The following is a 21,332-nucleotide window of genomic DNA, read 5'->3' on the forward strand; positions in this document are numbered from 1 at the left end:
ACAGGTTTGAAGCTTGTTAGCGAACCATATTAAGACAGTCCATTGGCAAGGTACTGGTGACTTTCCAGAACAGCTTGTAATGAGTTACTTTGCATTTAGCAAGGTCCTGAGCACATGGTTAAAACTAAGCCAGCCCAGACCATATGGAGGATTGTTCTTTCTAACCACCAACACGCAGGCTTACCTTTTCTTTGGCTATGTCTACACTTGCAGAGTTTTTGCATTGGCAGTTTCCCCGGTGATAGGGAACCGGTAAAAAGAAAAGAGCTGGTTTGTGTTCACTTACTTCCACAGGCGTCATTTGCAGCATTTCCATCGCCACTGAGGGCAGCCATTCACAGGGCAGCTCTCTCCATTTTGAGGATAGGTCTTGTGTAGGGGGGATGATCATGGGGCATCCAGGGTCCCTGCACAGCCTCTTCTCCCCAAACACAGATCAGCTCCAGTAGCTCAGCATTGCTCCAAGCAGGGGATCATGTGGAGCAGGCATTGTCACCTGGCCAGATGAGTGAACACTTGCCAAGAAAACAGGAAGGGGAGTTTCAAAGTTCCCAGGGCTTTACAGGGAGGGGGGCGGATGTCTGTTTACCTGGCATCAGAGCAGCAGAGCTGCTGGCCAGAGTGGTCACCTAGGCACTGTGGGATATCCTCTGGAGGCTAAACGCTGTGTAAACAGGAAGAAAGTGTCTTCACTTGCACATCGCCGCAAAAGTATCACTGGTAAGAGCTGTACACCTCTCATGGAGGTGGTTTTCTGTTTGCGGTGAAACTTCTGAGTGTAGACACTCCCACAGTTTTTGCACAAAAAAGGGACTTTTTGAAATTTCCATTTAAAGTGTAGACATGCCCTTTGTCATAAGGTGATTACGTTGTAAAAAGACCACAATCTGAACAGTCCCTGTAGCCTGATTTGTGCCTGACCCACCCTGAAAGCCACCTGTTTCTTAAGGTTCAGAAGAAAATGACATTTAGCTGCCACTGGGATAGGCAGATTAGATTAGAAAGAGAGAAAGAAACTGTTTGCTATAGTCATTATATTGGGCTTCTGCTTAGTGGAACTGGCAGATTTAGTTAACAGCGATTCTTGATGTAGCCTAATGTGTTCTAGTCACTATAGTACCAACATGCATCACAAATGTCTGATTTTAATTAGGTTTAAGTTGAGGTCCTTTAGGTGAAAGGACAATACAACATACATAGTCTGAAAACTGAACAGATAAAGAAAAAAGCCACTAAAATTTTTTTTGGGGGGTGGAGAGAGGAAAATGTGTAGCCAATGCACCTAGTGATTACAAATCTCTCTCTCTCTCATGCAGTTGCTAAATTGGTAACATCATGAACGTGTTCTTGTAAATCACAAAAAAGCACAACCACAATAAGTTATTATATACACACTATTCACAGAACTTGGCTGATACTTAGGTGCTTCATTCCAGCTCAGGATCTATCCTCTTCAGCTTAAAGAGCTATTACAACTCTGTTTATTTAAAAAAAATAGATTAATGGTCCCCCTCCTGTTTTCTCAGCGACAGACTTCATTCTGTCTAGTGTGAGTCATTAAAAGTGCTGGCCTACTTGCCCTAGCTGCAAGATCAAAGATGTAAAATTATTCACATTTGACATAAACCAGCTGCCACATTTTAGCCAAAAGGTCCATTTGATATAGTTTTTTTTCCCATCTACATAGCTATACTGATAAAAATACAGAATGCTGTAGATAAGAGAAAAATCAAAAGGCTGTGGTTTTTGTTCAAGCAGTACTCTGCTCTGGTTTGTAACAACAAGAAAACAGCCGTAGAGACACAGGAAGAAACACTGTGGTACCCAGCTGGCTATTAGACTGCTTTTCATCTTCTGTCAATTACAACAAAGAATCCTGTGGCACCTTATAGACTAACAGATGTTTTTGCAGCATGAGCTTTCGTGGGTGAATACCCACTTCTTCGGATGCAAGAAGAATCCGAAGAAGTGGGTATTCACCCACGAAAGCTCATGCTGCAAAAACATCTGTTAGTCTATAAGGTGCCACAGGATTCTTTGTTGCTTTTACAGATCCAGACTAACACGGCTACCCCTCTGATACTGTCAATTACAGTGGATTAAATATAAGCATGTCCCTTAAGACAGCGGTTTGTAACTTCTTTTCTGCCACCACTACACATTGAGACAGCCTCCCACCTCCATACGCCAAATATTCTCCTTCCCCTCCCTTTAAAAACACATTTCATTCAGGAAGCCCAACCATGGGCTCATTTCAGTGGCCATTTGTCTGCTTTGCACTATCTGGTAGTAAAGAGAAAGTGCTAGAGTGGTGTGTGCATGTAGGGCTAAAGCTGCCCCTTCACAGTGGGTGTGCATGAGGGAGTGAGACGGCCTGGGGCAGGGGCTCTCAAACTTTTTTGGCTCCCCTCCCCTTGAAAATATTTCAGGCTGTGATGACCCCACGACCCTCTCATATTACACCACCCTTACTTCTGCTGACAGCAGTGCGGCCTTCAGAGCTGGGTGCCTGGCCAGCAGCCACTGCTCTCCAGCCACCCTGCTCTGACAGCAGTGCAGAAGGGTAAAAATACTGCAAACCCCCTCCCCCCAAACCCAATACACATACAATAGTCTTGTGACTCCCTTTTGGGTCACGACCTCTAGAGAAACAGGGGCTTACAGGATGGGATTGAGGCTGGTTGGTTGGGCTGTGTGAGGAAGCTTGCATCTCTGTTTGATGAATGTACCCACTCCATGGATAAACAAAGGCTTCAGGCTGTCCCTCCAACCCTTTTCATCAACACTCATGCTTTTAAAAATTCAAAGAAACCAGTTTACCAGCATGTCTACTATCCACATTTCTTAGTTCATCTGACATATATATATATATATATACACACACACACACACACACACACACACACACACACACTATTGAATCTGCTTTTGGCAGGCCTAAACTACAGGGGTAGGAAGGAAACCTAAAGATTAACTTTTTGAATGTTCTTCATATGCCTGTGGGTCATACATTGCCCTATCTATGTTTAACTCCCTTTGACCTTACGCAAAGGTCAAAGGTAGAGTTTAGACAACAGTGCAGACAGGCAGCACTCGCAGGCCCTGAGGTATATATTATATTAGTCTGAGTTTGTGTTCAAGTGGACACTCTGTGTATCACAGGGGTTATGTTATTTTATCCTGTTCCACCTGCCTGAAAAAAATGCAACAGATGAGACCCTGCATATATATGAAATATATATTAAATATGCATTTCAGAAAGAATATGCATTTAATTTGAGATGAGACAGACCCCAAAGAGGATCCAAGCATTAATAGGGGAGAGGGAAGGGAATGAATTGACATCTATATCCATATATTGCAGCTGCCTCTGAACTCTGTGATAAGGCAGACACCCCTGCTCTTAACACGGTTAGTCTTAAAAGACATCCTATATCCAGAACCAGTGTTTGACTCTGGGGTATTAGTTCAGGCCCTTGTGTAGTACTGTACATAATGTACCTCCTAGAAGCCAGAACTCATTCTGCTGTGAGCAGGGGCGGCTCTAGCAATTTCGCTGCCCCAAGCATGGTGGCACGCCGCGGGGGGCGGGCGGTCGCCGGTCCCACGGCTCCGGTGGACCTCCTGCAGACGTGCCTGCGGAGGGTCCGCTGGTCCCGCAGCTCAGGTGGAGCATCCGCAGGCATGCCTGCAGGAGGTCCACCGGAGCCGCAGGACCAGCAGACCCTCCGCAGGCACGCCTGCGGGAGGTCCACCGGAGCCGCAGGACCAGCAGACCCTCCGCAGGCACCCCTGCGGGAGGTCCACCGGAGCCGCCTGCCGCCCTCCCGGCGACAGGCAGAGCGCCCCCCGCGGCATGCCGCCCCAAGCACGCGCTTGGCGTGCTGGGGACTGGAGCCAGCCCTGGCTGTGAGGAGTAAAAACCATGCTGAAAGGTAGCTTTTGTTCTGCATCACTATGGGCAGGCTTGAACAGATTCGATCTTTATTGGCAAATGTCAGTTAACAATGTGTGCATATGGTGATTTCACTGCACACACACAGAAGCCTATGAAAAAAATATTTCCAGATAGAGAGAGTACAAACATTCTGCTTGAGAACTTTGATTTAAGGATATTTACTTTGCATATTTTGTCTGGTGATGTTGACAAATTTGGGTCCTTAACAGTTATAGACCTTTAAATTTCTGAACCTCAACATCTACTGTCATTAAACAATTATTGTCTGACACCTCCTCCCCATAACTTCCCTCAACTGTGAAAGTTAAACAAAAACAGATAAATGTTTTTAAAAGGTTGAAAATAAACTCATCTGTTGAAATTATTAAATAAAAATTGAATTCTGCCAAGCCAAACTATGGGCTAGCCAGACACTTGGATTACATGCCTGTGCAAGAGAACAAGTGGGAGTAAGAAATCCCCCCCGTACACAGACACCCTCTTGTACATTTTATGAGCTGCCCAGATCTTGCATCCAGGTGCACAGGAGTAAGTGGGGTTACTTGCTTGATAACTCTGCCAGGAGCAAGTAGATGGGGAATGTGTAGAACCTGGCTCCACTTCCCTCATATTCACTTGCCAGAGTAGCTAAATTACTGCTAGTATCGGTAAGCAGTAATTGGGGTTGTCAACAGGTGGACCGTGGGCCAAATCCAGACCACCAGACTCTTTTGAACAGACCCTGAAATCTTTTGACTTACTTATCATCATTGTTATCTTTGGAGTCTGAATCTTGACCAAGAAATTTGGACTCCCGATGCAGTAAATGAATACTTCCTGTGAGCAAGGAGGAAATGCAACTCAGGATGTTTGTCAGTCACAGTGCTTCCCAATGCTATTTATGAGGAGATGCACTTTATGTGCTACTCCTTGCTCAGTGCTCTGCCTAGAATCACAATCTGCCCTTTATGATTTCCATTGCAGACACATCAGGTTCTACACATTAACAACACATTGCAATAGTATGATGGGGTGGAAAACAAACTGTTTCTGCAAGAGGCATGATCCAGAAAGGGACCAACTACCTACAGATCCTATTAAAAAGTTAGATATCGGCCTTTATAGGGCAGTATCAATGAATAAAATTGGATCTGGACAGGGAAACTGGTAGAAATACAGTAAAGAAGATATACTGATCTTAATTCACTTTCTTGGGATTCCCATATGTCTGATTTTAATGTGCTGTTTTGGTGCCACAAGTTGTTAGAATTTTAATTGTGGATTCCCTCTTTTCAACCTCATCCACTGTGTGTCAGGCACATATAAACCCCTGACATGAGGCTTCCTGGCAGGCACACTCTCATGGGCTATGATGATTTACACACAAAGACTAATCTACAAGCAAGACAATTCAAGGTCTTCACAACAGGGATGTCAGAGAGACTCACCAATTCTCCTCCACTTGCTACTGTCCAGCTCCTTTTTGCTCTCTAAGCGTTATCTTTTGTTTGGATCTCTTCAATTTGGATTCAGGCCTGTTTTAGGCGGTTTTTGACAGATTCCTTACATGTGATGTTTTGTAGCTCTTCCACAACTGTCCCATGTAGCAAAATAATGAGTGCTCCATATATTTATGGTATCATAAAATGCTTTGCTTATTTTTAAAACATTTGAAACTATGTAATATATTTCAGTAATTTAAGACTATTTAGAATAAACTAGGGCCAGGGTTGAAACCTCCTTCCAAGTTTGTCCCTGTTAAATACTACTTTTTAAAAAGGTCAACTGCCTTCAGTCTGGCTGAACATAATTTATTGACACCGACAAGAGCTCTGCTATGGATCAAAGACTGTGTTGTTCATAATTTTCTTAGGCAGACTGTTATGAGTTCATAGACTTCAAGGCCAGAAGGGACCATTGTGATCACCTAGTCTGAATCTCCTGCATCTCGCCACAGAACCTCACCTACCCACCTCTGCAATAGGCCCCTAAACCTCTGGCTGAATTATTGAAGCCCTTAAATCATGATTTAAAGTCTTCAAAGTTACAGAGAATCCACTGTTTACTCTAGTTTAAACCTACAAGTGACCTGTGCCGCAGGCTGTAGATGAAGGCAAAACCCCCTCATTGTTTCAGCCGATCTGACCAGATGGAGAATTCCTTCCTAACACCAAATATGGCAATCAGTTGGACCCTAAGCATGTTGGCAAGACCCACTAGCCAGACAGGAAAGAATTCTCTGTAGTAACTCAGAGCCCTCCCCATCTAGAGTCCCATCTCTAGCTGTTGGGGATATTTGCTACTAGTAGTTGCAGATGAAACACAGGCAGTTTCAACATACCATTCCCTCTTTAAACTTACCAAGCTCAGTCTTGAAGCCAGTTAGGTTTTTTGCCCCACTTTCCCTCTTGGAAGTCTGTTCCAGAACTTCACTCCTCCAATGGTTAGAAACATTTGTCTAATTTCAAGCCTAAACTTGTTGATGGCAAGTTTATATCCATTTGTTCTTGTGTCAACACTGGTCTTAACTTAAATAACTCCTCTCTCCTCCTTGATATTTATCTCACTGATGTATTTATAGCAATCACGTCTCCCCTCAGCCTTCCTTTGGTTAGGCTAAACAAGGCAAGCTCTTTGAGTCTCCTCTCAGAAGGTAGGTTTTCCTTCCCTCTGATCGTCTTAGTAGCCCTTTTCTGCACCTTTTTCAGTTTGAATTCATCTTTCTTAAACATGGGAGACCAGAATTGCACACACTATTCCAGATGAGGTTTCTCCAGTGCCTTGTATAATGGTACTAACACTTGCCTGGCTTTCCTGGAAATACCTCACCTGATTCATCCTAGGTCTGCATTAGCCTTTTTCATGGCCTCATCACACTGGCAGCTCAGTCATCCTGTGATCAACCAACACACTCAGGTCTTTCTTCTCTTCTGTCATTTCCAACTGATAAGTCCCCATCTTGTATCAAAAATGCTTTTTGTTAGTCCCTACGTGCATGACCTTAGACTTTGCACTATTACATTTCATCCCATTTCTATTACTCCAGTTTTCAAATCATCCATATCTTTTTGTAGGATATTCTGGTCCTCTTCCATATTGGCAATATCTCCCAACTTTGTATCATCCACAAATTTTATTAGCACACTCCCACTTTTTGAGCCAAGGTCCTTCATAAAAAATGTTAATGAAGATTGGTCCCAAGACTGATCCCTGAGGAACTCCACTAGAACCTCCCTCGAGCCTGACAGTTCACCTTTTAGTATGACACACTGTAGTCTCCCTTTAACCAGTTCCTTATCCACCTTTCAATTCTCAAGTTGGAGCAGATGGGGATTAACATAGTTCCAAATGAGAAATTATTAGTTATCAAATTCCTTACTGAAATCCAGGTAAATTAGATCTACTGCATCTCTTTTGACTAAAATAAATAAATAAAAATCAGTTATCTTCTTAAAGAAGGAGATCAGGTTGGTCTGGCATGATACCCTTTGTAAAACCATGTTGTATTTTAGCCTAATTACTATTCACCTCTATGTCCTTAACTACTTTCTTTTTCAAAATTTGTTCCAAGACCTTACATAAAACTGAGGTCAAACTAACAGGTCAGTAGTTTCCCAGATCACCTCCCCCCCGCCCCTTCTTAAAAATAGGTACTATATTAGCAATTCTCCAGTCATAGGGTATGACCACAGAGTTTATGGATTCATTAAAAATCCTTGCTATTGGGCTTGCAATTTCATGTGCCAGTTCCTTTAATATTCTTGGATGGAGATTATGTAGGCCCCTGATTTAGTCCTATTAAGCTGTTTGAGTTTGACTCCCATCTAAGATGTGGTACTTTCTATTTTCATAGCCCAATTTCCAATAACCATTCTGCCACTACCCCTAAGTTCTTTATTACTCTTATTAAAAACTGAGGCAAAACATTCATGTAGGTGTAGGGCCATGGCTAGATTATCACTACTGGTTTTCTAATCCCCCCCCCCCACACACACACACATTCTGATTTTCAAGAGGTAGCTTTCCTTTCTGATCCGTCCCATCTTCCATTCCTTGTAGGCTTTCTTTCTCTTAATAAGCCATCTGAGATGCTTGCTCATCCAGTTTGGTCTGCAACCCTACACATTTTCTCCCCCTTTTGGGGTGGAAACTTCAGATAGCTTCTGCCACTTTGACTTAAATGAATTTAAAGCCTCCTTCACCTTCAAATCCTCGAGTTCTTCAGTCCAGTCCACTTCCCTCACTAATTCCCTTAATTTTTTAAGGTTTGCCTTTTGAAATCAAGGACCCTAGTTGCAGATCTATTTTTGTTTATCCTTCCCTTTAGTTTAAATTGAATTAGCTCATGAGCACTTGAACTACTACAACCAATTCTTCTGAAGACATCAGTACTAAATCTAAAATCGCATCACCTCTTGTTGGGTGACTATTTGGTGAAGAAATCTGTCAGCTATCACATCGAGGAAGATCTGCATCATACCATTATTAGTAACACTTGTCCTCCAATCTATAGCTGGGAAATTAAAGGCTCCCATAATCACACAATTCCCAGTAGTATTTGTTTCATTAAAAATATTAAAGAGGTTTCTATCCATAAAGGGTAGCTCTGGTCTGGTCTTTCATAGCACATCCAATCTACCTGAAACAAAGCAGTACTGGGAAATCCTTACTCCGTGGACCATTGTAGACGGGCCGGACTCACCCCCGTGGCGCCTCCTGCTGGCTATCCTTGGAATTAGCTCACTTCCAGCTCGGAGCACCCTCTGCAGGCCAGTGATCCACCTGTCCTCTGGCCCTGAGTCCCTCCCTGGATCCCGGTGCCTCTTTCAACTGGGTCTCCCCCTCCCAGGGGAACCCCCACCCCACTATCCCCACTTTGCCTCAGTATTGGCTACTGCCCAGTCTCCATCTAGCCCCTGTTCACTGGGGCAGACTGCAGTATCAGCCACTCATCATAGGCAAAGGGGTTTGGACCTGCTGCCTTTGCCTACCCCTGGGTTGCCCCCTGTAACCCCCAGTACCTCTTGGCCTAATGCTAGGCAGCAGCCTGGGGCTTTCCAGGCAGGAGCTCCCCAGCTCTTCTGCCTTTCCACAGCCCTGCTCCACTTGAGGTACCTTGTCTAGCTCCCTGCAGCCAGGCCCTTCTCCCTCTACAGCCAGAGAGAGACTGACTGGGCTCCTGGCTCACTGCCTCTTATAGGGGCCAGCTGGGCCTGACTGGGACCTGGCCACAGCTGAGCCTACTTTCCCCAATCAGCCCAGGCTTCTTGCCCCAGCTACAGCCCTCTCCTGGGCTGTTTTAAGCCCCAAAGGGCAGGAGCAGGGGACCACCCTGCTACAATCATCCACAGAAAGAGGTTGCCAGCTCTTGAATAAGCCTTTTTGTCTCCATGTCAGATTGCTCTGATTGTGCCAACATTGGTTTGGTGATTAAGCCTTACCAGAAAAATTGCTTCTGCGGTGGTTAAGATCACAGCATGGAATACATATGAACTTTGCAGTATAAAATAAAAAATAAATTAGGAGCACCTCCACTTTCCTCACATCCATTGGCTTAAGTGGACTTTGGATCAGACCTTGTATCTTTCATTTTCTATCTGCATGGCGTTTTTGCTCTTTCTTAACACATACACAATACAGACACAACAGTGTGTCTGTACATTTCACTGGCTGAATCACATAATACTGAATCACGATAGCTACACTGTGAGAATAGTTTGTGTTCATGTAGCTGGAGTAGCATAATTTAGGTCAACTTACCCTGGTAGCGTAGACAAGGCCTGAGTCCAAGAAGGGCACTGGTATAAGTGAAAGAAAATGCATTTACCTTAGAAAGCTTCAGTTTACAGGGCAGCGGACATGAAAAAAAATGGGAAGGTCACTCCCAGCTGAATGTAGATCATTTGGATGAAGAAAAGTTGACTGTAAACATGCAGTTAAATTCACAGCTTTAAAAGTTCAAGAGGTACTAGCCTGGGTGACAAGGGTTGGTCACTAAGGCTATGTCTACACTATGAGCTAGAGATGTGATTCCCTGCTCATGCACACATATTTAAGTGCGTTAGCTCTTATCAAGCTAGTGGGAGTATAAATAGCAGTGTAGTTGCAGTAGCATGGGTAGCAGTCACGGGGTTGAGCTGCGCCGAGTACATACCCACTGGTGTAGGTGGGTTTCTACTCAGCATGGCTTAGTACACATATCGAGCTAGTGCAAGTATAAATAGCAGATCAGCATGACTATCTGCTGCCGATGGTCATGCTGTCCTGCTATTTAAGCTTGCACTAGCTCGATGAGAGCTAGTGTGGGTAGGTGCACACAAGCAAGGGAAAATACAAAATCACACCCTTAGCTTATAGTGTGGACATAGCCTATGTTTCTGTCATTTTCTTGGTGCCGGTCTTGGGATCTGATTTGCAGAAGTGCTGGGTACCCACAGCTGCAACTGAAGTCAATGGGAGATATGCTTTGAACGCATAAATTGTTATAAAATACTAAGTGCTCGGAAAAAAAAAGCAGGTCCTAGGTGTCTCAAATTGAGCATCCAAAATTAGTGGATACATTTGACCTTAATCTCTGTGCCTCAGATCCCCATATGCAAATTGGGAATAACAGAAAACCCTCACCTTACAGGACTGTTGTGAAAATAAATTCATTAATATGTGTGAAGTACTCAGGTACTATAATGAGCATCATAGAAAAACCTGTGAAGAAATGAATAATTCCATCCTCAAAGCAGGGTTTGAATAGCGGGCAGTAATTAAGGCATAGGGGCACACATTAAACAATGAGGAGAAAGCAGAATATTGAATAGCTTCTCCTTAACTGAGCCCCATCCTGTGCATGAAATGAGGTAGAGTCCTGTGGAAATAATAGGATGTTGTCATGTAATTAAAGACTATCATAATCCATACACACAAGGGAGTTGAATTAAAGTTGCACAGGCAACCTTAATTCTGGCATTTCTTAACTTGTGTGCTTGACTTTGCAATTTAATTATGTTCTCTTAACATCTTTGTCTGTTTCAGAGTAGCAGACGTGTTAGTCTGTATCCGCAAAAAGAACAGGAGTACTCGTGGCACCTTAGAGACTAACAAATTTATTTGAGCATAAGCTTAATTTGTTAGTCTCTAAGGTGCCACAAGTACTCCTGTTATCTTTGTCTGTGTGAGAGATATTATTCTTAGCTTGTAAAAATACCACTATAGACTTGCACAGAAAATATGGATGCCAAGTGTTTTTCCAAATGGAGAATTTTTTGTGGAATGTGATCTTTATTTTTCTTCTTTATATTCACTTGTTTTTTCTTTCAGATATGTGTATTTTCATCTAATCCTGCAGTGATAAATAATGGTCAAAAGCCCCTATAAGAATTTCTAAATGCACTTTGTTTCAACCTCTCATGGAAGTATGTGCTCTTCCTTCTATATTGCTTCCCCAACTCTGCCTATACTGTTTATAATAAAACATAGCTGCTAGAAATGATGATGATGAAGAAGAAAGATAAAGGGGTTCTACAAAGGACTATTTATATTTCTTGTCAGATCATTTTTCAAAAGGAAAAAGACCTACATTAAGCTATAAAATGAAGTGTTGGTCACTGCTTGGTGGGGCCTGTAAGTTCAAAAAAAATATCGACTTGGTTTTAACCCCTTCACTTCTGAATTTAGATTTCCTTGGGAGTTCCAGATTTCAGATTATTTCAATTAGATATTAAAGCTGTACCAGGCATCATCTATGCTAGAGAAGTTTGGTTATAAACTTGCCACATCATTATTATTTTCTGTATCTCGAATTTTTTGTATTACATTGTTGTGTGACTGACACAAAATTCATTTTTCTTTTTCATTATTTTTATTATTCTCCTACTAATACAGCTATCCTTTCAAACTGTCTAGTTTCTGTCCCTCTAGGCCAGTGGCCAAGGAACCTGGCAACTGCCCTTCATAACCAGTTAGACCTTCCCTTGTTCTTTATGTTTGATTTTTAAACACTGGCATTAAGGGCACCAGATTTGCCCAGGACAAGGGAGAAAATTATGAAACTAAGGCTCTTAAGCCACTATCTCTGCTGGAGGCAATGTAGAGGGGCTGTGATGCAGAAGCACTTCTCCAAAGCAGTGGGACTTGCTCAGAATTCCTCCTGGAGTCCCCCAGAAGCACACATTGCAATGGGAGTTCTGCTACACTTTCAATGAGTGCAGAGTGCCCCACGAGCTGGACTTATTGGTATGGGACCAGGGCTGTGCCCTCTCTGCACTACTTTTTGGGTATGTGACAAGTTGCTACCCTCCTTTGTGGCCAGATGTGGCATTGCAGCAGTGGTGCCTGAATTTCCCCCTCAATCCCCCCCCCCCACACACACACTTTCCTTTGGCCTACTTCACCATAGGTTGTCCTGGCCCTCCAGCCAGACCACTTTACAGAGTCCTGCCCATTCTGGAGCCATGGAGTCCTTTACCAAAAGGACAACAAAAACATACACAAAACCAGACTTTCAGCCTCCTCAGCCAGCACCACCTCATCATAAACCTACCTCTGCTGCTTTACACTGTGCCTCAATCCACCCCATGATCAAGGGTCTGGGACCCTCCTTCCTTTACTCAGGGGTTCTGGTAGGCTCCAGTTCATCAAGTCCCTCCCATCTCAGTCAGGTTTCCAGCTTTCCCCTGCCAAAGTCCATCTAGTCTTCTTCCCTTGTACCTTCTTAGCCTGCTTCTCGTCTCCTCTCTTCTAAGTCTCCCACCTCCGACAGCACTCTTTATGGAAAGAAGGCTGGCTCTCCCTACACTGGGCTTTGTTTCTAATTAGGCCTGGCCCACCCTCAAGGCAGGTTATTTGGCTTCTCAGGCCCATATTAACTCTCTCACAGCATGTTTGTGTGGGTTAAACATCCCATCACAGAGTAGCGAATATTCTGGTTTCTCTTCATAGTAGTGTGGTTTAGTGGATAGAGCTCCAGAGTGGGTCTCAAGGGACATGAGCTCTATTACTGGCTTTGCCAGTGACCTTGGGCAAGTCACTTCACTCTCCATCCCTCAGTTTCCCCATCTGTGAAATGGCGATAGTGATTCCAATCTCCTTTCTAAAGTGCTCTGAGATGTACTAATGAAAAGTGATATAGGAGAACTACGTGTTATATGCATGGTGCCTGCATTCTTCATGAGGATTATGCTTCACCCTTGCACAGGGTGCATGTGGTGGTGCATAAACATCTGTGAAAGGCTTCTTGCACCTTCCCCAGCCCTTTCACCAACCTGGAGAAGGCAGCCCTTTGTCTAGAACAGCAACAGTTGTGCTATTTGCTACTCAGATGAAACGTGCTGAAAGTAATGAGTTTCACATACACCTTAGGATTTTGAAGAGGTTCATCATTTCTAAGAATTATGTCCATGATGCCATCCTTGCAGCCTGAACATCAGGCTTTCCAACTGCTGATAGCAGAGAAGAAAGGTTTCCTTCCAACTCTCACTAGGTTTCTCACCTTTCTCTACCACCAAGGTAGTTATTCCTGAGACTGCAATGTGGCCCAGAAAGTGCTAGATACTTCCCACACACTGGTAGTTGAAGAATCTATATATTCAAAGAAGTATATATTGGCTCCTGACCTTTAGCTGCTCTCAACCCTTCCAATGTATTGCATGCATTAGTTAGCACTCAATTAAACGCAGGTGAAAGATTGCTGTGTTCTTGAAAATTTGTGTCTATCAGTATGCTTCAAAAATGTTCTGCAAACAAACACTTAAGGGTTGCAGAATGATAAAACTAGGGATGAGCCCCAAACACAAACCCTGGATCTGTACACCATTGTACTTTGACATAGCTTGGACATGTACAAGTGTTGTGGCTCTAATGAGTAGATACAAGATTTGGCCCCACTAAAGGAAAAAATGTATGATAGATTCTGGCTTCAGAAATGAACTGATGCACTAAACACTGGTTGAACTGATTTTAAGCATAAATGGCAAATAAATTGTTTGTGTCAAAGAACTTACACACAAGTCTATTTGCATGGCGTTGTTCAAAGTTCATTGAAAATACGGAGGGGTGAGTGTCTGTGTGCAAGTGATAGAATAGATGTAATTCACCTAGACAGGTGCAACTGGTGCCACTAGAATTTGCTGGATACTTGCCACAAAAGGCAAATTGTTTTCTGATTAGATTCTAGAGCAACTGTAAGTATGAGAAATGAGCTGGTACAGTATAAATCCTAGGAATAGACCGATGGAATGCAGACATCTAATTAACTTAACCCATCATCGAGAATTACTTCTGCATGCCATCTTCTGGGTTTTTCTCTCCTTCCCTCTCCCACACATAGGAAAAAACCCTGTGAGCTTCCAAAGAAAATAATTAAATGGCCATTTAAAATGCTGTTTTTATTTATAATCTTTAACCATTATTGAGGAAGCCTACAAAAGATTCTCAATGAATAAGGGTTATTTATTGCACGTGGCAAATGCCTAGGCACATACATGATGTTTACTGATGATTATGCAGTTGCTTTGCAATGAAGGATTCCAACATCCTCACATAAGAAAGGAATGTTTAATTTTTTAGGCTAGCCATAATTAGTTTTATGATCTAAATCTTACTTGGTTGTGGTAAGTGGGTCTAAAAATGCTTTTAGTCCTTTAATCAATTTTCAAAGTATTTACAAAACACAGAGAAATTAGCACTTGGATAGCATCACAGTGGCATTTGCATTATACAGAGAAGGACAATAACTTTCACTAGATATTCCTTTCCGCATTCATGCCCTTAGATCACAACCCCATCCCAAAAACAGAGCTATGAAAGATTTTTTGTTTTGTTTTGTTTAGGAAAGAAAAAGAAAGTGTTGCACTAAACTGCCATAATGGCACCTTTTAGTGGAAGTTTAGATATTCACTAGAGACTCATCATACATTGCGTCAATTTGATATTTGTGAGTGCTCTTTCATTTTGTTTGGAACTTTCTGATTTTTGAAGTGTTTATGCACAGCCCTGAGCAGTTTTTCTGGGGGAAGGGAAGGGATAGTTATTAGCAGAACCATTCAAAAAAAAAAGTTGACAAAAAGTTTTGTACAGCGGTTTGTTGAAAAGTGGGGTTTTCACAAAAAAGATTTTTAAAAAAAATTAAGGTTTTTGTTAGCACTGAAAAATGTTTGGTCTTTTGGGTTCTTGGCTGATGAAAAGCTGAATTTTTTTGCAAAAAATTTAGATTAAAATGAAAAGTTCATTTTCACTGAAATTTTTATGGAGAAAAATTACAGCTGACAGGATGTTATAATGAGCAATAATGCTATTTGAACTTTAAGGCATAGCAGCAACCAATGAAAAGACAAAGAAAATACAAAGAGCCAGTGAACTTTAAAGGGAAACCATATTCCTTTTGTTCAGACTGGTTGAAGTTTCAAAAGATTAGAAGCCCCACTTGCCATGAATGAACTTAGAAACACATGTGCATGTTCAATTGGCATCACATTTTGAATTTCCAGACAGCAGTGATGAGAAAAGTGGGCCATATCCTGTCAGGTTTTTTTTTTTAATCTTTACCTCATTGTCATTGTTTATTCAATATCTGAGAAGAGGTTCCAGGCTCAACACATACAGGATGCATCCTATTTCTTTCAATTCACTGCCACATCTACAACGCACTACACAATTCTGCAGTCCCTGTTGATTTCTCTTGGCACAATGCTGCTTGGAGACATGAAGGGACAATGTGTGGCGTGGGTGGGAGATGAGGGTGTTCTATGATGGACTTTACCCCCACCCCAGCCCTTTCCCCTAGCCATGTAGTGGTACTTGAGCTGTTTTAGGGAAGCTACAGTGTCCCCTATGTGCAGGGGCAGTGAGGGCTGTTGCCCAAACTATATGGTGGAATCCTGCCTTTCTGCTTCCCCCCACCCCCATGAAAGCTTCCACCTGCTCTACTCCCTTCTGGGGGGGGGAAAAAACTCCTCATGCTCCCTAACAACTTCTGCTTGGCCAAGGACCCCACTGCCAGACTTCTGAGCCTTGCTACTGGGCCAAAGATCCTCTTCCTTCCATTTAATGGTGTGCCCACAGCTGGCAGACATGGTGGAAGGTTGGCCAATGGACCCAGGTAGCTGTGGATCCCTGGCTCACTCCCATCCTACTCACAGAGTTAGTTATTAGACTGCAGCATGGCCCAGATACTGGTAGATGCTTTCCACACAGAGATAGTCCCTGCCCCAAGCTTTCATATATAGTTTGCACAGGAGCATACTACACTGTCCAAACCGTATATGTACAATACACCTAAGCAGTGCAAAACTCAGCAGGATCACTTCTAAAGATTCAGGTGCTGAGTTTCAGACACTTATCCAGGATAACCAGACCTTATTCAATCGTCTCTGCAGCTCCTTGGTTTAGAAATGCCACAGCATGCTTTCCTGTGAGGTTTCCACAACTGTCTGGTGTTAGCAATGCAAGTAACAGTAGCCCCCTCTCACAATATATTGCTGCAGCCACTTTCCATTCTTGCAAGAAGGTGGAAGCAGAGAAACTTGAACTTGCTGTAACCTTAAGAGTTCTGTTTCATTAGATTTTTGGATGAAAGTTCCCTTGTATTCCTTATTTCTCAACCCTTTTATCCACCCCTACTGCTTATACTTTTTATTGACAAACCAGTCCAGAAAGCTTTGTAATAAAAATATACCAGGGGAGACTACAGGCCATTTTACAGGTGGAACACAGAGGAAAATGAGGCCCCAGGAACTTTCTGCTCTGTTATGAATGGCCAATTCCACTTGTCTGTCTCAAGTATGGTGAGATCTCTAAGGTATCTTCGAATTATGTTCAAGGCACTCAGAAAGCCTGGGCCCAGGCTCTCTAAGAGATCTCCTAAAGTTGCAGGATGAAGATGGAGGCTAGCAACTCTCTATCATAACGCCAAAGCTCTTCTGTGTGAGAGACAGAACTATCTCAGAGGTGATCTGAGATAGAGAATGAATTCCCGCAAAAACTAAAGAGCATCACAAAGCTCACCACCTTCTGCTCCAAGTGTAAGGCATGTTTCTTGGACCTTGCCTTCTCTAACAGGCATTCATCGCAACATGCATATTAACCACCTTCCCCCAAAATAAAAAACAAAGATCCCTACCAAAACAAGAGACTCCACTACACACACTTCCCCATTGGGGGAGGAGGGGAATGAGAAAAAAAAAAGAATGTGTGATAGATGTTAGCCATGTTGCTTAATGCACTACTGAAAAATGCTCAGACACGACAGTGATGAGTATGCTAAATGAGCCTATATAGAATAGAGGGACAAGATAGACGAGACACTCACCAACAGAAGTTGGTCCAATAAAAAAATATTACCTCACCCACCTTGTCTCTCTAAGATCCTGGGACCAATACAGTTACAACAACACTGCATATACCTGTATAGAATAGATACTTGTGCCCTCCAGTACCATAGTAGCTGAGAAACCCACAATGTAAATACTCTCACAACACCCTGTGAGATAGGGGAGTGCCGTTATCCTCGTTTTACAGATGGGAAATGGAAGTGACTTGTCCAGTCACACAGGAAGTCTGTGATAGAGCAGAGAACTAAACCCAGGACGACACAAGTCTCAGGCTAATACCCTAACTGCTGGGCCACCTCTCTCTCTACACTTACTTTGCTACAATACCTTATTAGCATAGGTTAGAATTTTCTACCTAACATGAGACTTTTGTAACTGAAACAACATTTTCTGCCCACTGTATTTTACTTACATACTATTAATTAGTACATGCATTATGTACAACAGCAAATAAAAACAATCAGATTGGCAGGATAGCAAATACAGTTGCTAATGTGACATCATAAATGTCTGAAACAACCAGAAACAATCTTCAGTGCAACTATCTTAAACAAATATTTATATAATGCAAACCAATTATGAAAGGCGAGTCTAGTATATAATGAAGTGCTTATTATGATATTGAAGGATTCTGGTCATTTCCTTGTATCAGATTGTGAATGTTAGTTGTTTTTATATTATAAGGTTACAGCATTTCTACTTGAACAGTTTTCTGTTTACATTCCATCTTCCAAAACATACACATGCATCATCATGGCAAGTAACACATCTCTCATGGGACTAGTAGGGGGCAAAACCTTGCAAAATGCTTTTAGGTTTAAATCCTGATCTCCTGGAAGTTAACGGAAGTTTTGCCACAGGGTGAATGGATTTCCTCTTCAGCTCCTGGCAGCTCTTGGCTGGTAAACCCTCTTGGTGAATTAAGCAGCCTACAGATCCACTAAAGTACCTACACCATGTGTTTATTGGTCATCTCCTTCTTAAGCAGCAGGTACAATACAGCCATATAACAGCAGTTATGAGGAACCCTCTCCTGCTCCCTGGCTTAGGCTTTTGTATTGCATGCTTTCCTTCCTGAGTTGTCCAGGGAGTGAACTAATTACCACATTAACTCATCAGGCTATCACCAGATGTAAGTGCCCCCCTTCTACCTTAGAACACCCAGTTAAGTGAGCAGGGTGCAAGCTGGCAGAACTCTATTTAAATCCGTTAACAGCATCCTGTCACATACCTGTCTCCTTTATGTTCCCTGCTCAGCTAGCCCGCCCCCTTTCCACTAGAGCTCAGTTTTCTCCCTGAGCAAGCTCTACCTTCCTTGTAGAGGCAACAACCCTTCACTGCCCCTGAAGTTCCCTCAGTCTGCCTTTCCATGGGCCACCTATGTGGGTTTCCCATCTGCCATCCACAGAACAAGGAGTTTTTAGGCAGGGGTTTACCCCACGATGCAGTTTAGTCCCACAGGTCATCACACCAGGGACAACCTACAGACTCTGGTTGTGTAAAGCACACTGTGGTTTCTTCCTCAACTAACCCCTCACACTCCAAGGGTCTCTGATCTCATTTAGGAGCTAGGCCTTTGGAGGTCACTCCCTCCTCCAGGCCCCCCAGCCATCGCATGGCCTGCCATCCTTTCTTCAGGCTGTCCTTGTGTGGGTCACCCCAGCTCCTTTGCCCCCTTTTCCAGCTTCTCTTCTGGTCCAATATTCTCCATCTGGGCCTCAATTCCATGATATTTGTCTGGAGTTTTCATTTTCCCACTTCTCCTTTGCCTGGGCCTTTCCTACCTGGTCCTCACTTTCTCAGCTTGTTGTCTTCCATTTAGGGTGATCTCATCTCCTCCCATAGGCTCTGGATCCCATGCTTAACCCCAAGGCCTCTTTTCCTGACTCTCCATTGAGGTTCCTTCCCTCAGGGTCCATTCTTCTCCTTAAAAGGAATGGGTTCCAATCAGTCCCCATGACCACAGGATGGGGCAAGGTTCTTATTGCCCCAGCCCTTTTCCACCAACACCTCCCATGTACTTCCAATGGGACTGGTGCCACGGGATAGGTTCTCCCCTACCCCTCATGTATGCATTCTCTGCCTAGAGCATTCCACTCCTGAAACCAACCAGCATGCTCTGCACTAGTGACCACTATCCAGCTGCAGTATCTCTCCAGTCTGCATTCTATATATGGGCAGTCCCACTTAAAGTGACCTGCTACCTGTGAGTGGGGCAAATGGTTTTATCCTGGCGGTCTGAAGTCGCTTCCACCCTCCTCACATCTCACGCTCACAGGCCTTACTGCTTAAGGAATCTTGCCTTTTTCCCCGTCCCCTTCACCTACTAGCATAGGACAAGCCACTTTCTGGGACTGGGGGGAGTGGGGGGAGAAATCAGCTTCTATACAGTTTTTGGCATATTTTACTTCTGCTTTCAGTGTCTCTGGTTGGTGTCTCCTCACTCAGACCTTAGTGGTATCTGGGAGGCTCGGCATAAACTGTTTAAGATCACAGTACTTCAATATCTTGCCCCCTTCATCTCAGTTGTTGATTAGCCCAATCAGTTAACTTCTGCTCAAACGCTCTATGCTTTACCATGTGGCTGTCTACATTTCTGCCAGTATCTTTGGGCTGACAAAAGACATGGTCCAATATAGCAGCCTGTAACATATCAAAGTTCTTGGCCTGTTCCTCACACAATGCCATGTAAGCCACTTGGGCTTCTCCCACCAGATAAGGGACTAACTGTACAGCCCATAACCCTTTATCCCAGCCCGCATTGGTAGCAATTCTTTCCAAAGTCAGTAAGAATGCATCAGGATCATCCCCAGGGCCCATTTTACAGCATCACAGCCTCCTCTCCCCCAACTTCCATTCCAATGGCAGGACCCATTTTGTATTATATACTGCTGTACCTGGGTCTGTTCCATCATGAATTCCTGAAACACTCACTGTTGCTCCGCCTATCATCCCAGCAGGGATTGTTGCTCTGTCTGCTCGGTCAGTTAGAAGGCCTGCAGTGTCCTCTAGATCTCCTTCAGTTGTTCTCCTGGCCACCACATCAGCTCCCCCATGTTTTTCCAGTTCAGCCTGTCCTCACACAGGCTGCCTCTCAACCTTCCCGGTTGCCAAGTGAAACCCAGAGAAGTCCCCATTCAGTACCTAGAAACTCTTGACTAGTTAGCCCTCTTGGTGAATTAAGCAGCACACAGGTCCACCAAGGTACATTGACCACTTGTGTTTATGGTTTGTCACCTTAAACTCCAGGTACAATACAACTCTATAGTAGCAGTTATGAGGAACCCTCTCCTGGTCCCTAGGTTTGCAATTTATACTACCTGCTTTCTCCAGCTGGTGAGCTAATTACCTCATCAGCTCATCAAGCTACCGGCAGGTGTAAGTGCTCCTATCTACCTTAGTCACACTCACTGTGTAATGATAACATATGCATCTACAAATGTTTTACTGCCTGGGCACTCCTCTGGATTGTCTGTTTTCTGTTTGAGTAAATGTTTCTGTGGTTCAAAGCCAGGGGTCACTCAGAACACACTAGAATCATTTTCAGGCTCACATGCCTTTGCATTGCTATTTCAGAAAGTAAGCTTGAACTCCCTGAAATCATCTGTGCGTGTAGAACAAAATTCTGCCATGCCCTCATCCACAGGGGCTGCATTGTAAGGAGGGGTAGAAGGTGCCAGCCTCCTACAGGCACCCTGCTTGTGTGTGTGTATGTGTGTGTGAGAAAGAAGAGGGAACATGTTTTGCAGTGCACTTTATTATTCTTTTGAAAAGGAGAAACCTTCATCTCCTCCTTGCTACATGGGAGCTAACCAAGAGAGCACAACACTTCATGGCAGGGGGCCAGCGGCTGCCTTAGTTACTCCCCCTTCAGGGTGAGAATCCTGCCCTTCCTGAGGTGAACGTTCAGGGGAAGAGTGGTTTAGAGGCTTTCTTCCACCTACGAGGCAAGATTTAACCCATAGTTGGAATGCATCGAGAAAGGAGAGGGCTATTTTATTGTGAGCTCTGACCTCCCCCTGAACTAGAAATGGGTGATTAAGGTTAAGGGAAAATAACACATTCACACACAATAA

The 21,332-nt window shown here is 43.5% G+C and overlaps 1 protein-coding gene across 9 annotated transcripts in view; it reads right to left on the bottom strand.

Moving 5' to 3' along the window:
• Window positions 1-21,332, bottom strand: part of ANKRD55 (ankyrin repeat domain 55) — a 170,856-nt gene that overhangs the window by 109,272 nt on the left and 40,252 nt on the right. The window contains exon 1 of one of the 9 annotated variants that reach the window (XM_039544216.1): window positions 20,154-20,562. The exons of the other annotated variants lie outside the window; for them this stretch is intronic. Coding sequence (XP_039400150.1) covers window positions 20,154-20,208 — 55 coding nt within the window. The 5' untranslated portion in view covers window positions 20,209-20,562. Of the gene's footprint in view, window positions 1-20,153; window positions 20,563-21,332 lie in introns of those variants that run through there. 9 annotated transcript variants of the gene reach the window in all.

This window comes from Mauremys reevesii, linkage group 6, assembly GCF_016161935.1.
Source record: "Mauremys reevesii isolate NIE-2019 linkage group 6, ASM1616193v1, whole genome shotgun sequence".
NCBI classification, from domain to species: Eukaryota; Metazoa; Chordata; order Testudines; family Geoemydidae; genus Mauremys; species Mauremys reevesii.